The sequence below is a fragment of the Taudactylus pleione genome, unplaced genomic scaffold (assembly GCF_031769625.1).
Source record: "Taudactylus pleione unplaced genomic scaffold, aTauple2 ptg000333l, whole genome shotgun sequence".
Classification (NCBI taxonomy): domain Eukaryota; kingdom Metazoa; phylum Chordata; class Amphibia; order Anura; family Myobatrachidae; genus Taudactylus; species Taudactylus pleione.
The window spans coordinates 2,604,442-2,630,259 of NW_028284734.1; the positions used below are offsets into that span (position 1 = coordinate 2,604,442).

Genomic DNA, 25,818 nt, shown 5'->3' on the forward strand with positions numbered 1-25,818 from the left:
TGGAAATGGGACACCAAAAGATACATAAATTGACCAGGAAAACATGTTTACACTATTACTATAGCTACATACTGGATTTTTACTTACCAAGAACCCACGCGTCACCAGCTTGCAGTGTGCTTAATTTTGGCCAAATCCCTGAATGCTGGATCACGTACGCATCATGGCTGCAGCCTGGGAATTTGGCATTCAGGGAGAGGATCTGGAGGAAGGCATCACATAGCACCATTACATTTAGGGAATGGAAATGTTTACGGTTCCTATATATTTGTTCCCTGCATGCAGGGGGCTGAAGTGCTATGTGAGTGCCATCCACTACCCCTATGACGTGTGGAAAGCCTGCAATTTAAAAAAACTTCTGCTTTACCACATCAAGGGCTTCCGTATCCAAAGGCATACTAATAAAATGTGCTATATGATTGAAGAATGCATCTAGCACACGCCTCAGGATCCGTGAAAATGAGGGCTGGGAGAGGCCACCCACCAGCCCCACAGTGGTTTGGAAGGACCCTGAGGCGCAGAAATGTAACACCGCCAACAACTGTGTAAGTGGTGAGATTGCTGTAGGAATGTGAATCTGACTTTCTAGATCATTCTTTATTATTGAAAGAGTGTCTAGGATAATATTTGGAGGCAGGCGATAAGTGGTTACAACCACATCATCAGGTATTCCAAAAAGGGTTACATGTGTTCTATATACATGTGTTCTTGCATGCCTCCTATGCCTATGCCCAGGAGGAGGCTGAGGAAGGTTGGTGGGGGGCAACATGGCCACTATTAGCTGTCCAACATCGCTCTGTAAAGTTAATGTATTTAAAAAAAAAGTGTTTTAGAGAATGGATTTTTATTATTTGTTCAAAAATACTTAGCTTTATAATAATGTGCATATTCTTACAGGGTCAGGCAGTGCCATCTTCAGAAATCCCTACAGGTTTATTTGTTTGTACGGTTGTTTTTTTAAGGGAAGAAAAAGATATTTTTTTGTTTTATTAAAAACCACTATTACTACTATTATTGTTAAAACAAACCTTAACTTTTAAATTGGTCAATATAAATTTTTGGTAATTTTATTATTTTCATTTCCAAATAAAAAAAAAAAATCAATATTAAATGTAAAAAAAACTACACAAAAAAATACATCATTTAAAAAAACAAACTTTTAGGTTTGTATAAATCGACACTTACCTGATTCAAGTACAAACTGGACTGTTAAACACCTTAAAAAAATTAAAAAAATCCAGATAAAAATTAAAATAATAATGTAATTTATTTAGGTTTACAGAACAAGATAAAAATAATCAAAAAATGCAGTAGGCTGGCACACTTACTTGAGTCTTCTAATAACGTTGGTTTTTTAAGCCTACAAAAGCACAGCCACCCAAACACAACAAGTTACCGGGTTTCGTAAATGTATGCTCCAAACAAATTTTGCAAAAAAACCCCACCACCCAAAACAAAACAAAAAAAAAACAACCAACAAAAAAAACTAAATAAAACCAGCACCCAAAACAAAAATAAAAAAAAACAACCAATAAAAAAAACTAAATAAAAACACCACCCAAAACAAAAATAAAAAAAAACAACCACCCAAAAATTAATCCCCCCCCCAAAAAAAAAACAAAAACACTCAAACAACACACACAAGCACCACTCAAACAACACACACAAGCACCTCTCAAACAACACACACAAGCAACACTCCAGAAACACACACAAGCAACACTCAAACAACACACACAAGCACCTCTCAAACAACACACACAAGCACCTCTCAAACAACACACACAAGCAACACTCCAAAATCACACACAAGCAACACTCAAACAACACACACAAGCACCTCTCAAACAACATACACAAGCAACACTCCAAAAACACACACAAGCAACACTCAAACAACTCCAAACAATGTAACCACTAACAATCCCTTCCTGCACCACAAATCACTCCAACTACAGCCCACAAGTAAGGGAACATTTGGCTTTGCCTTAAATAAAGTTAAAAAAACACAATTATTGAATCATGCAGGAAAGGTGTGCATTGTACTTAGACAAATAAGGATGCATGGGTAACCAATCCAGGGATGCGCTCACATCTAGTCCAACCCACGCAGTGATTACGGAATGCAGTAAAAGTGTGCATTGTATTTAGGCAAATAAGGATGCACGGGTAACCAATCCAGGGATGCGCTCACATCTATAAAAAAGGCTGCACAAGCAGTATTCTTCATGCTCTCTCACAGGTTTGAAAAATGTCAAGCGAGGAGCATGGTGAGCAGAGGCCAACTGAGGCAGGTAAGTGCGAATCACATTTTTTAAACAACACAAAAACAGTTCATATTTCCAAAAATATACTTTTTTTATTTTATCTAATTTTAAAAATGTTGTAGGTGCTGGGAATCCAATTCCACCACTAGAGGAGGAGGAGGCGGGCCCAAGCAGGCCAAGGCCAAGAAACCCTCCATTTTCACGGATCGAGCTTGAGACATTGGTGACCATGACAATGGATAACCTTGTCCATGCCCCAAGAAATATGGGGGCTGGAGCCAAAGACAGGATTTGGGAGGAAATATCCAGGGCTGTTAATGCTGTGGGGACAACCCACAGAACCCAGAAAGTCATTAAAAAACGGTAAGAAAATGATATTGTGAGTGTACTGAAGTCAAAAGCGAGATCTTATTTTAAAAAACTAACCCTTAAAAAATGCAAAATCACATTGACAGCTGGACTGATTTCAAGTACCAACTGAAGAGGAAGCTACGAAGTAGGGTGGACCATGCTGCGGGGACAGGTGGTGGTCCCATCCCTGAGGAGCTGGCCTTGACGAGGTTGAAGACGTTGGCTCAGGGATGTGTGACGGAAGAGGAGATAGTCGGCGTGTCCATTATGGACACTGACATGGCCGACTTCAACGCTCCACATGTGCAAGAATGTAAATATTTTTAAGACTCCAAAAAGTATAAAGCTAAAACGTGTATGTTTTTTTTTTTACAAAATAAAAATGTTTTTTTTTTCTTTTTTTTCCAGACTCAGAGGAGGTAGTGCCTGCTCCTGAGGTCAGGTCTGGGTCCAGCACAGATGGAGACTCTGCAGGGGAGGATCCAAGTACTCCATCTGGGGACCCTGTGGAGTCTACTCCAGGGCAACCATCAGACCGAGCAGTGCCTCTCCTCACCAGGTTGGTCTCCCAAACTCAGGAGAACACATATGTTCTTTTGAGGATGGAGACCACTCTGGTGAGGGTGGCGGTGGCCCTGGAGACCATTGCTGGGGCCTTTGATCATTGGGCCCATACCCAGGAGCAGGCCAACCCACCTGCCATGATGGAGCGAGACTCCCTTCCTCCCAGGACCACCACCTCTGGCAGCCCAACAGCCACCCCCGCAAGTAGCATGCCTAGGCCAGAGGAAATCCCATCTACCTCTGTCCAGGCCAGTCGGCGTATTACACACCAGTCGGCTGTCCGTAGCTTTCCTCTTCCTCCGAGCCGGCCCAAACAACGAAAGTAGCCCTGGATATCTCCTCCCTCACCTCCCTCACCTGTTGTCCAGTCCCCATATTCAATGCAGAAGGTTGACAGGTTCAAATGGCCAACACACAAATTATTATTATTATTATTATCCTTTATTTATATGGCGCCACAAGGGTTCCGGAGCGCCTTACATAGTACATAAACATAGTGCACAAACATAGTACATAGACATAGTACATAGACAGTTGAGCAGAACAAGAAAACAGTGTCATACAGTTTAAGACAATGCAATACAAGTACATGGTATATAAACACTGCTGCAACAGAAGCAGGATGGCAAAAGTCACGGGTTAGGTGCTTTTGAGTATAGAGCAGATAATATAAGTAAAGAAAGGATAAGCACAAGAGGAAAGAGGGCCCTGCTCGTGAGAGCTTACATTCTAGAGGGGATGGGCAAACAGACAGAGGTGACACGAATGGGGTAGAAAGTGAGCATGGGACAGAGGGTTAGGATGACAGATGGGTGGATTCCTATTTTACAGTATGTGTGGAAGTCATTTGAATTAAGATTTATGCCACTGACATTCTACTTTAAGAGGCAGTTTTTGTAGGTGTCTGTGGAAAGCCATGGCTGTTATATCAGTTTACGTGAAGTCTGACGGGTAGCTGAAGCCACTTCGTGAAGGGCTATTTAGAGAGTTTGGTTAACGTATAAACCAGCAGTCTCAAGTAAATGTAGAAATTGGTAAAAGTAGTTATTGTAAAGAGATGTTCAGATGTAAAATAATAAGTTGTGATCAAGTGTGAATTCTATAAGGCACATTTATTGATTTGGAGGGTGATGGGAGACATGTGAGGTTTGCAGGATATTTATTCCATAGTATATCCGCTGTCCGTGTGTGGGGCCTGGATTTGGTGATATGTCACCAGATGATAAAAGCAGAAGAATGGAGAAGTACATATAATTGTAGGTGTGTAAAAATTTTTTATAGTGACACAATGAGGCTGTAATAGTCAATTTTTGATGAAAAGAAATCTCATTAGTTTTTAGAGGAGGTGAGTGACTCAATAGGGCGGCAATGTGCCCAGAGAGGGGAGATGCAGGGAGAGTTAGGGATGTTATATCCTTAGAGAAAATACAAAGGAGGGATTTGAAAAAAAGAAATGTGTAGTACATGGTGAGTTTTAGGTTTGTTTTTTTTAGACAAATTTTAAGTAATGGTATCTTAATCTGAAATTACCTAAGATGTTGGTCAATGTTTGTTCAACTGTTTGATTAACTGTTATGTAATCACACTTTGTGCATTTAACACTTGGTGTTTTTAATCCCAGCTGCAAACAGCCCCAGTTGCCCCTAGACTGAATATAAGGAGTGGTAACCCTTGATTAAGACAGGCTACAACTGACTCAATTGGCTTGCTGATCAAAGGAGATAACTTGCTCTGAGTTGGAGCAAAAACCAGGCCAGATATAGCCCATAAACTATGCTTCACTGACCAATACAGACTATACAGGAAGAGAAAAAAAAAAAAAAACTATGCAAGAGATACAGTCACATACATTTGAATCCACACACGATTGCAAGCATGAGGTTCTATGCAGAATATCGGTGCAATAAGCAAGATGAGACAGTCACATACATTTGAATCCACACACGATTGCAAGCATGAGGTTCTATGCAGAATATCGGTGCAATAAGCAAGATGAGACAGTCACATACATTTGAATCCACACACGATTGCAAGCATGAGGTTCTATGCAGAATATCGGTGCAATAAGCAAGATGAGACAGTCACATACATTTGAATCCACACACGATTGCAAGCATGAGGTTCTATGCAGAATATCGGTGCAATAAGCAAGATGAGACAGTCACATACATTTGAATCCACACACGATTGCAAGCATGAGGTTCTATGCAGAATATCGGTGCAATAAGCAAGATGAGACAGTCACATACATTTGAATCCACACACGATTGCAAGCATGAGGTTCTATGCAGAATATCGGTGCAATAAGCAAGATGAGACAGTCACATACATTTGAATCCACACACGATTGCAAGCATGAGGTTCTATGCAGAATATCGGTGCAATAAGCAAGATGAGACAGTCACATACATTTGAATCCACACACGATTGCAAGCATGAGGTTCTATGCAGAATATCGGTGCAATAAGCAAGATGAGACAGTCACATACATTTGAATCCACACACGATTGCAAGCATGAGGTTCTATGCAGAATATCGGTGCAATAAGCAAGATGAGACAGTCACATACATTTGAATCCACACACGATTGCAAGCATGAGGTTCTATGCAGAATATCGGTGCAATAAGCAAGATGAGACAGTCACATACATTTGAATCCACACACGATTGCAAGCATGAGGTTCTATGCAGAATATCGGTGCAATAAGCAAGATGAGACAGTCACATACCTGAGGGATGAAATGAAATAAACAGATGATTAGTCCATATTCATGCAGGATAAATGTTTGATTAACTGTTATGTAATCACACTTTGTGCATTTAACACTTGGTGTTTTTAACCCCAGCTTTTAACAAATGGGCGACATTATGGATTTTCAACATCTTTAAGGTTAGGGTTAGGCACTGGGGGGGTTAGGGTTAGGCTGCCTGAGGGGACGGTTAGGGTTAAGTACTAGGGGGAGGGTTAGGGTTAGGCTAGGGTTAGGTTTGGGAACTAGGGGGAGGGTTAGGGTTAGGCACCAGGGGGAGGGTTAGGGTTAGGCACCAGGGAGAGGATTAGGGTTAAATTACAAGAAAAAGGGACGTCCATTTGTGTCAGCCTTTTAAAACTGTCAACCTTCTGCACTGTCAATCTTTTATCTGTACCTGTCAACCTTTTATCCATGTCGACCTATTGCATGTCGACCATCTGGTGTCGATCCATTGACTGTCGACCTTTACAATGATGATTTTTTTATACCACACCCCTTCAATGACAGTATCATCTTAGCCAGGTATGAACTTACTATAACATTGTTACAGGATATTTTGGTGAAGGTGGATGGTGAAGGTGGATTTGTCCGAACGGATAAACCATTCTTAGTGCCAAATTCAATTAGCCGTGAGTCCCATGTTAAATTCTTTTTTATTTTGAGAGATATTGTCATGAAGAATGCTCCTACAACACACATAATTCAATTAAAAATGGCAATGTCACAAGTTAATTCTGCAGTGTGCAAAGTACATGAAAAAGTGGAGAAATCATCCTGAACCCCCCAAAAAAGTGTCAAATAAGATAGTAGGAGAGTGTAGAACGCTGTGAGTGGCCATAAGCAAAGTATTGGAGGCAGATAATTGGTATCAAATGATGGAAGAAGGAGAGCAAGCAAGTGTATTTCAGCAAGTCAAAGTACCTAGAGCATTTTTGTCTCCATTGTGATTTTTAAGTGTTTATATTAGGGATGTGCAGGCTCGGATAGGTTCGAGTTTGCACGTGGAGTTCGGATTTTTCCCTCCAAAAAAACGGAACTCAGAACGAGGCAAAACGTCATCTTACATGGACGAACATCATCATTCCTGGACAAAAGACCAGGAATGATGATGTTCGTCCATGTAAGATGACGTTTTGCCTCGTTCTGAGTTCCGTTTTTTTGGAGGGAAAAATCCGAACTCCACGTGCAAACTCGAACCTATCCGAGCCTGCACATCCCTAGTTTATATACAAATTTGTAAAAAGTTGGAAAACATACTTGTAACTCCTTTCTGATAGTTACAAAATACACTCTTATTAATTGGAAGGGGCATACCGGGGGCACTGAACTATACCTCAGCATATTTACATTAAAATAAGAATTTTTGCCTACTTTACTGAGTCTGGAGCTGCAAAGTGAAAACAGCATTAACTCCCTTTGACCCCCAGTTAAACGAATGCAGAATTCTAATTGAGTAGCAAAACTTGCGCGACCTAGTTAGTGGTTCATTGGACATTCGGCCCTTAAAATACTAACTTAGTAGACTATTGCAGCAAGTTGTTTAACATTTTAGGGAAGCATTATATATATATTGGACATTTTGACGTGAGTTCAATTCAGTGCGATGTTGAATAGCCGCGGGAGGGGCTCCCGAAGCTATTCAATACACTGGGCTGTTTGGGTGGCTAAAGGATTTATTCTCACCCCCCTCTGGGGTTGCGAGGAGAAATCCGACAAAAGGGTGGGGCGCTCAGCTGTTCGCCGACATCGGTGAATTCCGGTTACCGCGCCTTAACACCCAGGTGTTTCCCGACCAGGGAAAACAGCGTGTTTAAATGAATAGCTGTGGGAACTTCCTTCCGTGGCTATTCGATATCTCACTGAATTGAATTCGGCCCATAGATGTGTGTGAGATAGTTTTTATATATACTATATCTTTATTTTCTTATATGTTTTATGCAAATATGACTTATGTTTTGCAGTTTTACACCTATATAACACCACAGAAGGAGACTTGCGACGAGGTAAGGTTTCTGCCTCAGCCAGGAATTGTGCCAGTACACAATATGGCCGATCCTGTCCACCATCCCGGAACAACACAGTCACACACTCATACAGACGCATCGATCCGTGGGCGGAGTCTCATGACATATTACTACAGCTCGCAGTGACTTGGTGGGCGTGGCCACGTGTAAATATGCCAGCACCCCTGTTACACCCCTTGAGCACAAGCTAGTGACGTCAGCAAAATAACATGGCTGCTGTGTGAGCTGGGCAGTTGGCCGCTGCGATCCGTCGTCTGTGTTTATTTACATCCGGGAAGTCTCAGGAGTGGGCGCAGCGCGGCGGCACTTGGTCTCGGCAGACGGAGCTCTCTTTCGTAGCGGTAGTCTCGGGCTCCCGCTGATGTCGGATAACCAGAGCTGGAACTCCTCGGGCTCAGAGGAAGACCTGGAGACCGAGCCCGGGCCACCCGTGGAGCTCTGCGGGGTCCTCTCCAAGGTGGGTCCGCTGATGGGAGCTGAGTCTCATTGACAGGAACGTGAAGGGTTTCCGCAGGCTCCAAAGCAGGAGTAACCTGTGACTCTACAGATGCTGGAGGACATCAAGTGTATATATATATATATAATTTTTAACATATAACTGAATAATATTTATTTAGAGGACACTTGCTGGTCCCTTTACTCTAAATGACTCTGATGTTGTATCTGTACTACTAAGGTGGATGCTCATCAAATAAATAAGTGATGTGCTCCCATGTATCACCCTGGCCCATAGCACCTAAAACAACAATAGTCCTTAACCCATTTAATTTATTTTCTGGAATCCGCTTATCATTCCCACATGGTTCTGTTTTTAATTACCTATTCATATTACATTCTCTTCTCTCTCCCTAATTACTGTGCTAGCAAATGTTTAACTTGTATAAAAAAAATAAAATAAAAGAAAGTTACATGGCTGAAGCTGACACATTATGTATGACCATGCTACCCATGTTTTTGGCACCCCTTGAGTAACTAAATAATTACAGATGTCTATATGTACTAAAGTGGACGAAGTTGTTGTAAAGTAACAAGTGTGTTTTTGTCTCTGCAGTATAAATATATCACATTATAGCTGTGAGTAATATGTACGTATAACGTGGTGTTTAAAAGGCCAAACCAGTGATGTTAGAAGTGAACCCACAACAGAGCACTGGCAGGCTGCAGGCATGGGGGAATAGGTGCATGTGTTTGTACTTTATGCTTAGCAGGAAAAAAAAATCACTGTTTTTGCTGATAGGTTCATTTCATTATTTTTATATTCCTGCTGGTTGAAAAAACATTTCACTCTTAGTAAATGCTGTATGTGAAAGAATGTAGTGGGACACATGCTTCTGCTGCCTCCCTTTCTACAGTTGGAAATAATCAGATGTTCTAATAGATGCATTAGGAATTTCTCCAGTCCACTTGGGTGTGTCTGTAATAGAAGCTCCTCATTACACAGCTTAGAACCTCTCTGAACATCGTGTTTGTAGAATTTTCTACACCTCAGCTAAATGGAATCCTGACAGATTGTGGCAGAGATTACACATTTCATTGATGGATGTATTTCAGGGAGTTGCAGTAACATCACCTAAACATGAGCCAGCTCTAGCTTTGTATGTCCTGGTGATTGCGTTTACCAACTGTCCAGGGATACTGAGGTAGAGAGAAGTCAGTTTTGACAGAAAGCCACTGGCTAGCTAGCGTAGGCTTGTTCCAGAGACCTTTGCACAGTGAGTTGGAAATCATTTCCCACATTAATTTCCTTTCCAGCGGCAGGTCATGTTGGGGTTTACTTATAGTGTGAAATGTACAATCTCTTTATTATGAGCTTAATGACAGTGTTACGGGTGTGCAAAACAGTGAATGTGATGTATTTCACAGGATATTTATGTATAAGAGAGGTGAGGATCCCCAGGAAGCAGTTACTTCCTTCCTGGCTGGAGCCTCCTAATCTATTCCACCTGATTGCTTGGCCAATATTACTGAAAATGTTTACTCAACTTCCATCACTTTTTTTTTTTTTTTTTTCTTAATTCCTTTTTACTTTGTTTTGCAACTTACAAACGCTTAGTTTTTGTTGGATTTCTATTTTAAGTCTTTGGCTATGGCTTTGTTTTGCTACATTCAATCGGTTGCTTTACTTATCGTGAGTTTAGAGTTGAGTTTTTGAATGTCGAGGTAACTGTCATTTTCCACTGATTGTAAACTGGTCTAGTGACACATTGAACAAAGGAAGATGCATATGAACACCCAAGCAGTTCACATGTAGTTTTCATTTTTTTAAATTTATTAAGTTATTTATATAGCGCACACATATTCCGCAGCGCTTTACAGAGAATATTTGGCCATTCATGTCAGTACCTGCCCCAGTGGAGCTTACACTCTATATTTCCTAACACACACACACACACACGCGCACGCACGCACGCACGTTAATTTTTGTTGGTGGCCAGTCAATTCCCAAAAATATATACTTGTAGATTAAGGAGGAAACCAGAGTACCCGGAGGTAACACACGCAAGCACAGGGAGAATATGCAAACCCAACATAGTGTCCTTTGTAGCACCCTGCACCTATCACTGTTGGAGCAGTTCCTCTTTCCTACCTGGGGTGTCGCTGTCTGTTCAGGAGCTTCTAGCGCACTAGGCTGAAGCAAAAAAAACTGAGATACAGACCAGTGTGTGCTAGAAGCACCAGAGCAGTGTGACACCCCCCCCCAGGCAGGAAAGAGGAACTACATGAGTTGTGACAGGTGCACGGTGCTAGAATGAACACTACAACACAGTTATGGTGCGTACACACTGGGCTTGATTCAGAGGCGCTCGCAAGAAGCGAGCGCTTGGTTTTTAAGTTGCGGCCTCTTGGCCGCTCGCATAGCTGTGTTTTACCACCCACAGCTTATGTGAGCGACCATAATGATGGTCGCGATGGTCACGACCATCGGGCTTGCGACAAGACCCTTATGGTAGGGTCTCGTGGCCGCAAGCCCCAGAGAGCTTTCGGCTCTAACAGAGCCGGAAGCTCTCTCACTGACATCACTGATAATGTCAGTGAGGCAGCCCACAAATGGCAGACGTTCGCTTGGGAACGCCTCCGTTTGTGAAGCCACCACCCGGCCACGCCTACAAAAGGGGTCGAGCTGTTGATTGACATCCACCCCTTTTGTAGAGTGAGTCCTGGAGCAAGCGCTTTTTGCGCTCGCTCCGCGGCACGCGCACTGGCCCACCATCGACCCGGTTGCGAGCGCACAGCACTTGCGACCGGGTCTGAATCAGGCCCACAATACGATTAAAATGGGCGATATCGATGTTATCGTTAATTTTTCGGTGCCCAAGACCTGCGATGTGCGGGCACGTATGGATGATAACTCTATAGTCCATCGCCTGTGCATGCGGGTCTGTTGGCCATCGATGGGTGCATGGTGTACTGGATGTTCGATATCGAGATCGTACAACGATATAGTTATTGTTGTCGATCGTCCCGTGTGTATGCACCATAGTGGGAAACGAACCCACAACCTCAGTGCTGTGAGGGAATAATGCTAACCATTACACCGTCTGTGCTACCCTACATCCTACATGTAGTAGACCTGCATCTGATATTCACCTTATTTCCCATTCATTTTAGTGGTGTTCCCAGCATGTAGGTCAGGGTTTGACAAATCCCAGGGGCCAGGTCGCCATGGCTACCAGATTTTGCAGTGAGTGAGGAAGCAGATCCTCATCAGCTCCGGCGGAGATTTGTGCCTATAGTATTGCGGTGCTCATATCATGCACATGAGTGCATGTGCTGAGTGTCGCTTGTGGTGACTGCTGTGCCTATGTCTGTCCCGGCCTGCACTGACGACTCCTCTCCATCCTGTCCTGCTCTAATCCCTTCTGTCTGTCCCAGTCTACGCCGATCCTCCTGTATGTCTTGGCTGTCTACTGTCTCTCCTATCTCCGGCTGCATAGAGCTCTCCGGTAGTAGGGTCTATGCATGGCCAGGTATTGCGGAGCAGCTTCAGAGGGATAGTGGTGTGACCACGAGGTGGAGGGAGGTTTTGTTGTACTTTCTGGCACCATTATTTTATGTGAAATGTCCGTTATTACTGGAGGGTGGGGGGCGGAGCAGGGGAGCTGTGCAGAGCAGTGAGAGGGGCCTCCATTTTACTGTATCCATTCAACTGTGACCATTTTGTGGACTCGTATAGTGTGTATAACACACAGAGCTGTGCTCCTCACTCATGTAATTTTTTTTTGGGGGGGGGGACAGTGGTCTGGCTTTTACACTTTCATCCTGGCTCCTAGATTTTAGAAAAATTTGTCAAGCCCTGATGTAGGTACTCCATAAAATTCAACGGAGAAGCTCTTATATAGTGTTCCCGCTAGGCTGTTTTAGCGGGGCACGGCGCCCTGCCCTCCTTCTGGAGGGCAAAAAGCACCCTGCCCTCCAGGAAAAAGCGCCCTGCACTCACAGCCTGCGGGTGCCGTCTTCACCCGCCGGATGCAGTGTCCCGCGGGTGGAGAAATGTGCGTTGACCCGGTCACCACCGGAGAATAGACGCCGGGCGCATGCGCCCGGCATCTATTCTCCCTTTCTGCAGCGCTTGGGGGCTGCCCGGCATGTCCGTAAGTGCCGGGCACGCCCCCAAGTATGACGAAAAGGGGACGTGTCTTATAGACACTCCCCCTTTTCATGACAATGCCCCCTTTTCGGGCGTGCGCATAAGGTTGCCCTCTCTAGTTCCGGCGCCCGGCCTGCCGCCGGAGCTAGAGTGAACACTATTATACTAAATGTATTTATTTAGCACACACGTTGAAATCTTCAGATCTGTATCCAAAGTTTGTATGTAAGTGGACTATGTTCATGTTTCCAACTTTTTGAGATGAATGATCGTATTACCAGTGTTAGGAACAAGATCTTGGTGCAACTTTGGGTGCTGATGAATGGCAATGTTAGTCTGTTTGTTAAGTGGTGCAAAATCTTAATGAGGGGATACATGGTTCCATCCGAGATTACTAGTTTTATATATTAGGCATCTGAATAATTTCACTGATCCTCCGACGGATTGCCAAACATCAATGGCCGCCTGCCGGCATTTCAGACAAAGAGGTTGGCATTTCGGATCCCATTGCAGGGTCCGGCACCCTGTAGGCTAGTGTATGGGGGGGGGGGCCTTACTCTTTGAAGCAAAGTTGGCTTTATCATGATAACTGCATTCTGCTTAATTGGTTAACGTTTTAATTAGATCATTGGTCTAACGGCCCCCATACATCGGAAACACTGATCCGCCGGTTGGAAATGTCGACCAACTAACATCGAAGTTCCGCATTCTGTCGCAGGATCGGTGAAATTCTACATGTTGTTAAATTTAACCGATCTGCCAATCACTATCACTTTTTGATTCTGATCGGCAAAATCTGTGAATCCAACTTGTTGGATTTCACCGATCTGCTGAACCGACATCTCAGTCGCTGATGTATGGGGGGCCTTTACAACGTACACTTGACCCTTTATGTTTGAACACTTTGGGCAAAATTTACTAAGCGGCGGGTTCTAAACCCCAGCTATCTGCAGATTTCTTATGGCCAAAACCGCAGCCAAAACACATTTTTGAATAGAATAGAACATGGCTGTCATTTAGAAACTGCTGCAAAACTGCCACCAAACCACCCCCTGTGGTTTAGAACCCGCTGCTTAGTCAATTTTGCCCTTTATCTTTGCTTACATATTATTGCTCAACTCTGAATGGCTTCTGATAGTGGAAGATCATGTATTTCTGGTGGGTTCAGATTGATTTAATCTTCAAATTTGGCTTGAAGTTTATTCTACTAGATGTACTTCATATCTCCAATATATTTACCTATAAACCTGCTTTGTGGTCTTTCTAATGCTGGGTACACACGGAACGATCATAAACGCTAATTATATCGCTGAACAATCTCCCTTTAAAAATCCTGGTGTGCTGGATGAAAGATATTATTCATCCAAAAACCACCAACGATCGTGGATCCCTATGTAGAGATAACTATCGTCCAGGTTGGCCTGCATGCATGGACGATGGTCAATGTCGTTATCGTCCAGGGGGAGCGCGCATCGTTGGTCGTTCATTGCATACACACTGAACGATATATCGTTGAACAATATCGTTCATATCGTTGAAATATATTGTTACGTGTGTACACACCTTTAGAGTTTCAACAAGAATTGATAGAGGTGTGTTTTGCTGGCCATACACTCTACAATTATCGGTGCAATCCGCCTGATATCGGCGGATCGCCCCGATAATTGTAGCGTGTGTGGGGGCGACCGAGGGTTAAATATTGCTCGGTCGGGCATGCCGGATTGTCCAGCATGCCCGTCCGATGCGATATTTCCCGGTAAACTGTTGGCCGCATCGGGCAGTGTATGCCCAGCCGCGGCCGTCAGACAGACATTTCCTGTGTTCCTTCCTACGGAAGGAACAGGGAAATGTCTCTTCCCCTGGGGGCGGAGCGCGGATGTCGGGCTGATACACTGTGAGAGAAATCTCACAGTGTATGCCGGCGGCATCTGTGGCTGGCAGGCTGCCAGATAAAATGTCTGTCGGTCTGACAGACATTTTATCTGGCCGTGTATGTCCAGCATTAGGCTTAACGAAAAGTCTTAGGGCCTGATTCAGACCCGTTCGCTAGCGAGCGCTCGCAGCGAGCGATGTCTAGCAAAGTGCGCATGCATCGCAGTGCGCAAACTAGTCCGAGCAATCGGGAAACAATCGCTCGCCCAGCAGAGACAGCTCAGCTGAATGAGTGACCGGTCAAGCCGTTTGTGGGTGGTAACGGGCAGGCCACTGGAAACAGGGGAGTGAAGGTGTGAACGCAGGTGTGCCTGACCATCTTAACGCAGTTTCAGAGGCGTGTATAAATAACAGGCAGCGTCATAGTACACGTCACCTGGTTGCATTATACACTGCAGTGCTTGCGGTAGGGTACAGTCAAGCGCAAACGCTGCGGTCAGTTCCGATGGAACCCGATGTACCGATGGTTGTATATACTTCCTCAAGTTGACGTTCGCTAGTGGCCGGCAAAAGACAGGCTGGTGGGCGTCTGCATACACAGTGATCACACGCCAAGACATAGTGGGTGTGCTTATGCCTTGCCGTGCGATCGCCTGCCTTGATGTCACTTAGCGACCGGGTCTGAATCGGGCCCTTAGTCACTTCTTCTTTAGTATTTATCAATGGTTGTACTTAATTTGGAGTTTTGATCCAGAATTGGTTAATCGGTCTTGTGTACGTCAAAAACCCAAAGCCGCAGTAACCCCACCCCAAAACAGCAAATGGTGCTACCTGTCAGATCTCCTGACTCATTAAGAACGGTTACCTGTGAGCAACACCCCTATTTCCATACAGCGATAAGTGATTCCTGAAATTTAAACAATTTTTTTTTTGCACCACCTTGGATCACAATACAAGAAAGTGTTGTTTTTTTTTTTTTTTTGTGTTTAAGAAAGCACTTGTTAAACAAATATCCTCACTAGAACAATGAGATGTTGGTGAGGTATGAATGTTGCCGTTATTATAGCCCTCAAATAGGGAATTGCCCTTTTGATTAAAATTATTTGCCATTTTATGATATTATCATCCTAATGACTGCATATTGGGGATATAGGGCACGATTTAATTAAATGCAAAGTTAATAGCGCTGGGAATGAGCTCCCGGAGCTTTTCAATTCAGCGAGAAGGTAGGTTGGGGAAGGCTTGTTCTCGCGCCTTTAACAGGCTGTTGAGGTGCGAGAATGGGCGTTCTCTGACTAAACTTCCCGGTCCGATGCTGTTTTCCCTGCGCCAATGGCAGAAAACAGCATCGCGTCTGGACTTTTGTCAGATTTCTGCTCGCATCCCCGGAGGGATGTGAGAAGAAATCCTAGTCGGGCTTAGCAGCACATATAAATTAAATGGCTCCGGGAGCTGATTCCCGGGGCGATAGTCACTTCGTGTTGAATAGAATCGACTTCATATTATATGGGGATCTTGCAGGGCAGTTAGATATGTTCCCTCCAGCACACTGCAACAATATCAGCAAAAAATACTTGAACCCTACATGATAATAGAAATTCAGTGGTATTCGTTGAATACATTTGCAAATATATGATTAAGCACCAGACCAGCGTCAAGGCTCCTCTATACCGGCGTCTCTAACATTCAGGGGTTCACCCCAAAAGAATCCAGCCAAGGACCATCCCCAGGGCATCACACGAAAAAGGGAAAGAAGGTGATAGTGAAGTGTAAAGTATAGATGTGTAAAGATAATCAATAAGTGTTAATATAATGAGAGAGAATTAAAATTACATAAATAATAAACAAATAGAAAGGTGATGAAAAAGTATCTGTGAATTAAGTGGTGGTACCCTGAAAAAGGCCCAGCCAGAGCAACTCTGGGGGCCCCACGCCCAAACGCTCACCCCAAAATAATTAATGCTACCTAATAGTAGCACCTACTCTGGGTCATAGAATTACATATTAATGTGCTGCATAATAACAGCACATATATAAATATATAAGCTGAGAGCTGACTCACCTAGGAGGTACCCCAGAAACCTCCAAATGGCACTATACGGACCAGCACATCCTCCCAATGCTGGCTCCCTTCATGCCTCACAGAACTGCAAATAAAAAATATAGTGGTCGCTCGCATCAGCTTAATGATATTACACAGGTGCTTGTAAAGGGCGGGGTTTACTCTGTCCGGTGCTTAATCATATATTTGCAAATGTATGCAACTAATACCTCTGAATTTCTATTTTGTAGGGTTCAAGTATTTTTGCTGATATTGTTGCAGTGTGCTGGAGGGAATACCCTTCTCTTCTGTGGTTCAGAGTAAACCCCGCCCTTTACAAGCACCTGTGCAATATCATTAAGCTGATGTGAGCGACCACCATATATTTTTTTATTTGCAGTTAGACATGTTACAATTTTACAAATATACATAATTTTATTCTGTAGATTACATAATTACATAGCGACCACAGAGGTAGACCGAAAACCTGCTCGCAATAGCTTATGTTCTAGAGGGGATATGGGGTATACACCTAAAGTTTGGTAGTGCTGAGGCTGGTGTGTTAAGAGATAGGTGGCAGGCTTGAAGTGATGGCTTTTGGTAAAAAACTGATGTACAGTACAAACACTGTATACTGATTTAAGTAAATGTAGCCCTTTCTAACTATTACAGCGGTGCCCTCTTCATCTAGCATTTTTTTTTTTTTTTTTTTAAGGTCTAGTTTTCATAAATATAGTTAACCAAGATGGCTGTTTCGTGGCTCCTATTGCGTTCTGTGCTGTTGAATACAAACTGTTTTTTGTTCTCCCCTTTATCTGTTGTTCATTGTGTTTGTGCGTAACATTTACTGATTCTAATTTACCTTTCTTTTATTTTTTGTGTAGTGGACCAACTATATACATGGATGGCAGGATAGATGGGTGGATCTAAAAAATAATACCTTAAGCTATTACAAATCGGAGGATGAAACTGAATATGGCTGCAGAGGATCCATCTGTCTCAGCAAGGCTGTTATCACGGTAAGCTTTCTTTATCCTAATCTGTGTGTGTGTAAGAGGCTGCTTTATTCCTTATTCTAGTATGAATTGTTACCTATTTTACTTTATCATTAAAAGACATTTGGACTATGATGGATGATTGAAGCAATGCGTTTCATAAATCCAGATGTATAATTGAATATGTAAAAATGTTGCATTTTAAACAATTGTCCACGCATTTCACTTAGACATTTAAGGGGGTAATAAATTAGGTGCAATTGTCCCGCATGCGAGTGGGGTGAGTTGCAGTTACAACAGCGCGTAAACGCCGGCCTCAGTCCCTGTCCCCCTCCCGTTTGCTGCTTGGACTCGTGCCACGCCTGCACATTTTTGTTTGCAGCCCTATAGTCTGGAGGTACTGTAAGTGTGCAAGAAGCACTTACCTGTGGGTGTGAGATAATCGCACCTAATTAAATCCCCCCCCCCCCCCCCCCCATTATCTGTTGTACCAACTCTGAACTGGTTTTTTTTTTTTTTTTTTAGTCTTGTTTTCTAAAACAAAAAAAGCACAATTTCTAGAGCAGTGGTTCTAAATCTCAATCATCAAGTACCCCCAGCAGGTCATGTTTAGTGGTTTTCTTTAACCATATAGGTTGTTTAATCTATTTTACTAAGTCAGTAATAATCCCACCTGTTTCCAAAGACAGTAATTTTCAAAATATGACCTGTTGAGGGTAAGAACTAATGGTCTAGAAGAAAGTTTGTGTGTGGGTTTTTTTTTTTTATTCACTCTACCATGAAAAACGCAGTTGCTGCCGCTTATGCTGCCCATCCATTACACAATGTGGGGACGACGACACGATTACGACGCCGTCGTCTCCGGCTGGGTGAAGTGCATACACTGAACGTTCAGTGTATGCAGATCAATCATCCCCGAACATGGCAACCTGTCGGCGGTCGTCAGGTTGACCGTCATGTTCGGGCGATGATTGATGTTAAAAACAACCAGCGCGCGCATCGCTGATCGTTTTTAACTTTTTACTACCCGATTTGCGGGCGATTATTAAGCGATGGAGCGATAACGACCGTTGTTATTGCTCCATCTCTAGGTTTAATCGCCTAGTGGATGGGCAGCATTACTCAAGACGTCCTATGCTAATGCTGGTGGAAAGTGTTGAGTAGATCTGAAATACCTGAGTAATCGTTTGTAAGTGTAGAATTTACATCTTTTGGCTAAGTATGGATGAAACACTCAGCAACATTTTTCTCTGGACTTGTAGTGGATGTGATAAACTGGAATAAATGTTGGACATGCCGTGATCAGGATGTATTGCGGACAGACTGAGTGTGTGTATATATATATATATATATATATATATATATATATATATATATATATATATATATATATATATATATATATATATATAAATTAGCATACACTATACAATTACACTGCACAACAATGAAAATGTTTCCGATGTGAAAATGGTTACTTCTAATTGATTTCAGCATGCAAAGAATGAGTATGACATTTAAAACTCTGTTAGTTCTGAGATATAGCCCATTTATGATGATGTCGCGGTATTCCTAATGAAGTGGGCAGAATGGAGAGAATCTTACCAGCAATCTGCGTTCCGCACAGAGGGGGCGGGGCCTAATGACCCAATTAAATAAATCAGTTATTTGTTCCCTCCCCTATGCAAATATATGCGATTCACGGGATTACCCACACAATATCACTGTGGTGCACTGAGTGACAAGCATAGTGGGCGATTCCACCAAGACATTCCAGCAATGGAACAAAGATATCAGGGTAGGTGAATCACTACTGTTGGACTACTGAATAGGCCTCTATATTAGATAGTACTTTCGTATGCTGTATGTTTGTTTCGTTTTGTGTTCTTATTTGTGATTGTTAGAAAATAAATAACAGTAGTTTTAATTCAATCAAGAAAATATCAGATTATTTTAAACTAGCTTTTCACTATGACTATATTACTGATGTACATACAGTATAGTGCAAGTAGTGTAGCTCAAAAAATAGAGCTAGTAAAAACATTCTGACATCATTTTAGTTTTTCTTGACCTCAAATTAGTAATGTATGACTATTTTTATAAAGGAAACACCTTAAAAGTATTTTGTTGTACAGTGTTATCTGTCCAATCTGGCTGGTTGGAATGAAATCTGGTAATGTATAGGAGCAATGACATTCAATCATTTGCTCACAAACACTGGAAAAAAGACAAAAATGGTCGTTCAGACAAATTGGTTAAATCAGATGAATTTAACCTATTTGTACAATCGATTTTGACCATTTTCCAGTGTTTGGGAACATATGGTCGAATGTCTCTTGCTCTCATACATTACCAGGTTTTCATTCCAACCAGCCAGATTGGACAGATGTCTGACAGATAATTGTATAGTGTATGCCCAGCAAAAGTCCACCGTTTGACCTCCTATATAGGAGTATGGGAGAAAAAAAAATTCAAATTAGTGCTAGACACTGTCAAAGCCTTCTTCCATCCCACAAATTCAAGCAAGTGGATTTTCAGGAGTCCCAAAATAGAGAGTCCGGTTACACTCAATTAGTACTGTATTCAGGGACTGGAAGACAAAGTTCAAAGACTATATGTTGTCTTCAGATCCTGCAATTAGGATGATTGGACAATGAGGGCTAATATATTCCTGGGCTGTCCTAGGGGTATATTTACTAAGCGGTGGCTTGTAAAAGCCTAGAATTTAAAGGGAGTTGTACTATTTTGGGAAGCATAAATCCCCTAGTCTGAATGTATCCCAGCCAACATATGATAGATCTCAGTGACCAATGAACTTTTGCGATTAGGTAGGTCTAAAATGGTTTTATTGGCCTTGACAATCACAGCATTTGCAGGCAATTTACTCAGGCAGGTTGTATGTAAAAATAATAATTTACCTAAAACAATAAAGGGAAAATACTTTTGGCAAATGTTGTGCAAACCTGTATGTTTATGGTCATCTTTACCATGCACCTAAATCTGTTCTACATGAACCACACTTCCAGCTAATGTTAATACCTGACAAATATTATCAGGTTGGGTACTTTACTAGTCATATCAGTCAGTGCATTGATCGATAGGGGTTCCCCAGACTTTGGTGTACACCTAGGTTTGCAAACTAGAAAGAAGTTTTATAAGAAAGTAAACCCTTGCATGCTAGATCTCATAAAACATGGTACTTGTCATAAATAGACGGGTGGTTACAAAATTCTGATAAGAATAAAAACCCATGAATGTCCTTGTGTACAATTCTGTATGTATCATTTTGTAGATGGAGGGGCATGGTTGATAAACTATGTTCTGGAAAAACCTTAAGAACTAGAGCTGGTGAATGGCACAGCAGTGTCCAATCATAGTGCACTTCATTTGCATTATACATTACTATACAGTAGTAATGATTGGTATTTGGAAGCAAATACCCATCATCTTAGCAGCTGGCTTGTAAAAGCTGGTAATGAAGTGCATGGTTGGTATGCAACAGCTGCCATAGACTCTTGTCTTGGATTATTTGCTCTGCACTTTCTCATGACCACTTCAGTAACACAAATAAACTTCTACCCTCATTTAATAACCTGTCACTATTGTTCCAAGTTTGACTTTTTTTGCTTTCACTGTTTCAATAGATTGCCATCTCTTCTAACAAAAGTGGGTGGACAGCGCTGTGTTTATACAGTGATGTCTCTTGGTAGCACCATGTTCTGACCTTGAACAGAGCTCCCATCTCTGCTTTTCTCCTGATTAAATAGTGTACAGGCTGTAACTTGAAGGTCCTCCTGCAAAATACCTAAAGTTACAGAATGTACCATTTCCCTCCTAGATTGTTGGGTCAGCCAAGATCAAAAGTAATTCTCTATCAAGGATAATCAACATGTGCTCCACCAGCTGCTATGGAACTACACATCCCAGCAGGCCCTGCCACAGTTTATGTATTAGGACGTGCAAAAACTGTGGCGGGGCATGTTGGGATATGTAGTTCCACAGCAATTGTAGGGCCGCATGTTTAATAAGCCAGCTCTATATACTGTAAAGTAGACTCCACCCTGTTAGTATGTTTTTAGGCGTTTCAAGCCACTTTTTGTGTCTGAAATATGTGTACTTTCATTTCCATTGATGCACAGCGTGTTATGCTGCATGGAAAGCTGTTGTTCCTAAAGAGAGAGCTATTGTGCGGTGGCTGAGAATGTTTCCATGCCTTTGACCTGTCTCTTGTGTAAACAGTTATTCTAAAGTGGGCTTTTGGGTAAGAGAAAAATACATGTAAAGAGCACATACATAGATCGGTCACTCTGTATTTTTCCCCTTATAACAAATGATATGACTAGCTCACCTTACTGTCCTAGTCATATAGTGTATATTCTGACATAGGGTGGAATTCAATTGTTTTTGCGGCCCGGATCTCCCGTCTAAAGTGACGGGAGATCGCGGGCCGCTATTCAATTGTGCCAGCTTTTCGCGCTGTTCACGCCCAAAGCGGTCGGGTTTAGCCGTGTAAATCTGCTAACCCCGACCAAAGTGCTGGGCGCGATCGCAAAAAGTGCCGTTTGAGCGCCCAAACAGGTCACTTTTTCAACCGATTTCAGCTCTCACCCCTCTGGGGCTGTGAGCTGAAATAGAGCGCTAGCAGCTGATCGCGCCCGACAGGAGCAAAAATTGAATAGTTCCATCGGGCGCGAAGGGGGGTAGAATCAATTGAATTCCGCCCATAGTGTCATGCAGCTGTCAATTTTTTTCAGCCAGAAATACTGTGTTTTTACACTCCAGTAGTGACACCAGTGGGTATAGAGCACAGGTTCTCAAACTCAGTCCTCAGGACCCCAAACAGTGCATGTTTTGCAGGTCTCCTCACATAATTACTAGTGAAACTGTTAGCTGCACCTGTGGATCTTTTAAAACGTGTCAGTGACTAATGAATACACCTGCTGGGTCACCTGTAAAAAGTGAACTGTGTGGGGTCCTGAGGGCCGAGTTTGAGAACCACTGGTATAGAGCATTGGGGTAGATGTATGAAGCCCAGAAACGGTATCAGCGCACGTTAAGTGCGCTGATACCGTTTCTCCCCGATGTATGATCGGGGGTCTGGGCGGTAAATGACAGGGGCGCTATGCGCCCCTGTCATTATCGGCGCTGCTATCTACAAGATAGCAGCGCCAACAGCTTGGGCTATGTATGAACGGTCAGATCGCCTGACCGTTCGGCCGGCTGTAGCTGTCGTTATCGACAGCTACAGTCAGGCGCTAGCCTATCCCCACAGCAGGGACAGCGCTGTCCCTGCTGTGGCGGCTACCGGCTCCAGGGCTGCACGCGGGGATCTCGAGATACTTGCGAGATCCCGCGCATGCTCATTGGAGCCGGCCGGGCCTGACACACATCGCATCAACACTAGGCTGATGCGATGTGGTCTGTAGCGGGTAGCGCCGGAGGGGGGAGTTAACGCTCCCCCTCTCCGGCGGTGAGATGTTCACACATCTCACCGGTAGTGCTTCCTTCACTTAACGTGCCACTATAATACATCTACCCCATTGAGTGTTTCCCATTCATTAGCTTTAGTAACAGTGGCTGCCTCAGGACTACTCTCTCTGGCTGGAGAAGCAGTGCACGCTAATACCCCCGTGTGACACAAGTAATGACTGAAGGATGTAACGGGTTGTACTAATTCGTATACTAATCAAATAAGCTGCTTTTATACCTCTATACAGCAAATTGTCCCTTCTGTAGGCGAAAATGTGGCTGTTCAGATGTATATAATATAATTTGTAGGATAGCGGAGTGTCACATGAGGACCATCTGACTTCTATCACATATGAATTTTCATTCATAACAAAGATAAGACCCATAAGGACTTCTTATTCCCTTGTGAAATTCTTTGCATTTCCAGAATGCTGCACGTGTGTGTGTGCGTGTGTGTGTGCGTGTGTGTGTGCGTGTGTGTGTGCGTGTGTGTGTGCGTGTGTGGGTTTTTTTTCCTTCATCTTTTTGCGATTTACTATGGTGTCTTGGCCAAGCCAGCAGCTACATTGTGTTCCTCCTTAGTAGTACATGGAGCACACATGCACTAACTCCTGGCATCAGCGAAATTAAGGGCCAAATGTAATAGGGCGAGAGTTTAGCAGTAAACTTGCACATTGGACGAGTTTTATCTTCAAAATGAGAAAACATCTGGGTGAGATTTTAAATCGTGAGTTTTTTGAGACTGAAAAACATGCAGGTTTGCTCTATTGCTTTGTTCTCGGACCCTTATTACATTGGCCGAGTTTAAAAAGTGAGAACTCGCATTTTCTAAACTCTCTCCCTATTACAGTTGGCCCTCAGTGTCCCTTTACGTTTATAGTATTTACAGAGCCCTTCTGTGTAAATGATCGGTCAGTAGCCTCCTTAAAACATAATTTTATTCATACTTCAACTAGCTTCTTAGAACCAGCAGCATTACGGAAAACTAAAGAAATGGACAGATTCACATCATACCCTAAGAAATCTTTTTTGGTTGTGGCTATAATCACTAATTGGACACTTGTCTATTCAATATGGTCACCCACCCGCTTCTGTGCCGCATGATCGGATGTGTCCTTGTCTCTATTCCCAAGTCCTCTGGTGCCGGTGTGGTTTTTTTTTTTTTTTAATCTAGCTGTGAACAAGTAGGTGGCTTCTGTTCACGGCATTGTCTTGTACATAGGGACTTTTTAGTTTACAAGACTACGTACTATTTCTGTGGACTATGTTTCTTCCACATAAGCTACTTTGTAAAGCTTCCTGCTATTGGTATGTTTGATCTAAGGGAGATCAACTATACACAGAGGACTTTATAGATGTAGCTGAATATATCTGATGCTTAGAGTGTGGTCTGTGCTAGCTTGTTACGTGATGCAAATGAATGATGCCAGTATCAAGCAGAAGCCTTTATCCAAACAGCAAGCAGGTTTACAGTACCCCCTCTGTAGATGGCTCCAGATGATTACTATGTGTGTATGTGTTTTCTGGTGCCTGAAGAGAAGCTTGGGGCTAAACAGTTGCAGACAGATTGTAAATGGTATATGAGATTTGTAGGTTAATATTTAAAATGGAGTTTAACCAGCAAATAAAAAATGTGTCCAATGCAGTTCCTTTGCCAGTCTGTTTTCTTTCTTGGCGAAAACACTGTACTAAAACTAGACTTGCAATGTGACATAATAACGGAGCAGTCGAGTTATCTAATTCAGAATGGTCTTAGATACCCACCTTGGTGTAACATCCACCTCTGTGAAGTAGAACAATGTTTGTGTGGCAGGGGACCTTTCTGGTAGGCGGCATCACTCTACAGCAAAGGTAAACTACCTCTGGCTCGCCAACTGTTAGTTTTCCATATAATCCGCCATTCAATAATATAATAAAGGCCCCCACACACTTCACAATATCTTTAACGATTTGACAAATTCCGTCACATCAGAAAGACATAATTAAATATGTGTAGTGCGCGGTCCCATGGGGTCGTCGTCCTCATAGCCTGATCTTATGTACAGCCATGGCCAGAAGTTTTGAGAATTACCCTAGTATTGGTTTTCATGAAGTTTGCTGCTTCAGTGTTTTTAGACCTTTTTGTCAGATGTTACTATGGTATACTGAAGTAAAATTACAAGCATTTCATAAGTGTCAATGTCTTTTTATTGACAATTACATTAAGTTTACGCAAAGAGTCAATATTTGCAGTATGACCCTTCTTTTCAAAGACCTCTGTAATTCTCCCTGGCACGCTGTCAATCAACTTCTGAAACACATGATGACTGATGGCCGCCCATTCTTGCCTAATCATTGCTTGGAGTTTGTCAGAATTTGTGGGTTTTTCTTTGTCCACCCAGCTCTTGGGGATTGACCACAAGTTCTCTTAATGGGATTAAGGTCTGCAGAGTTTCCTGGCCATGGACCCAAAATTTTGATGTTTTGTTCCCCGAGCCACTTAGTTATCACTTTTGCCTTATGGCAAGGTGCTTCATCTTGCTGGAAAAGGCATTGTTCGTCACCAAACTGTTCTTGGATGTTTGGGAGACGTTGCTCTTGGAGGATGTTTTGGTACCTTTCTTTATTCATGGCTGTGTTCTTAGGCAAAATTGTGAGTGAGCCCACTCCCTTGGCTGAGAAGCAACCCCACTCATGAATGGTCTCGGGATGCTTTACTGTTGGCATGACACAGGACTGATGGTAGCTCTCACATTTCCTTCTCCGGACAAGCTTTTATCCAGATGCCCCAAACAATCTGAAAGGGGATTTATCAGAGAAAATAACTTTACCCCAGTCCTCAGCAGTCCAATCCCTGTGCCTTTTGCAGAATATCAGTCTGTCCCTGATTTTTTTCCTGGAGAGAAGTGGCTTCT

At 42.9% G+C, this 25,818-nt stretch overlaps 1 protein-coding gene across 2 annotated transcripts in view; it reads left to right on the plus strand.

Annotated features, from left to right (window-relative positions):
- The first annotated feature begins 8,157 nt into the window (after positions 1-8,157).
- Positions 8,158-25,818, plus strand: part of CERT1 (ceramide transporter 1) — a 119,017-nt gene continuing 101,356 nt past the window's right edge. For both annotated transcript variants that reach the window (XM_088443733.1, XM_088443734.1), the window contains exons 1-2: positions 8,158-8,416; positions 17,345-17,479. In XM_088443733.1, coding sequence (XP_088299859.1) covers positions 8,321-8,416; positions 17,345-17,479 — 231 coding nt within the window. In that variant the 5' untranslated portion in view covers positions 8,158-8,320. The remainder of the gene's footprint in view (positions 8,417-17,344; positions 17,480-25,818) is intronic.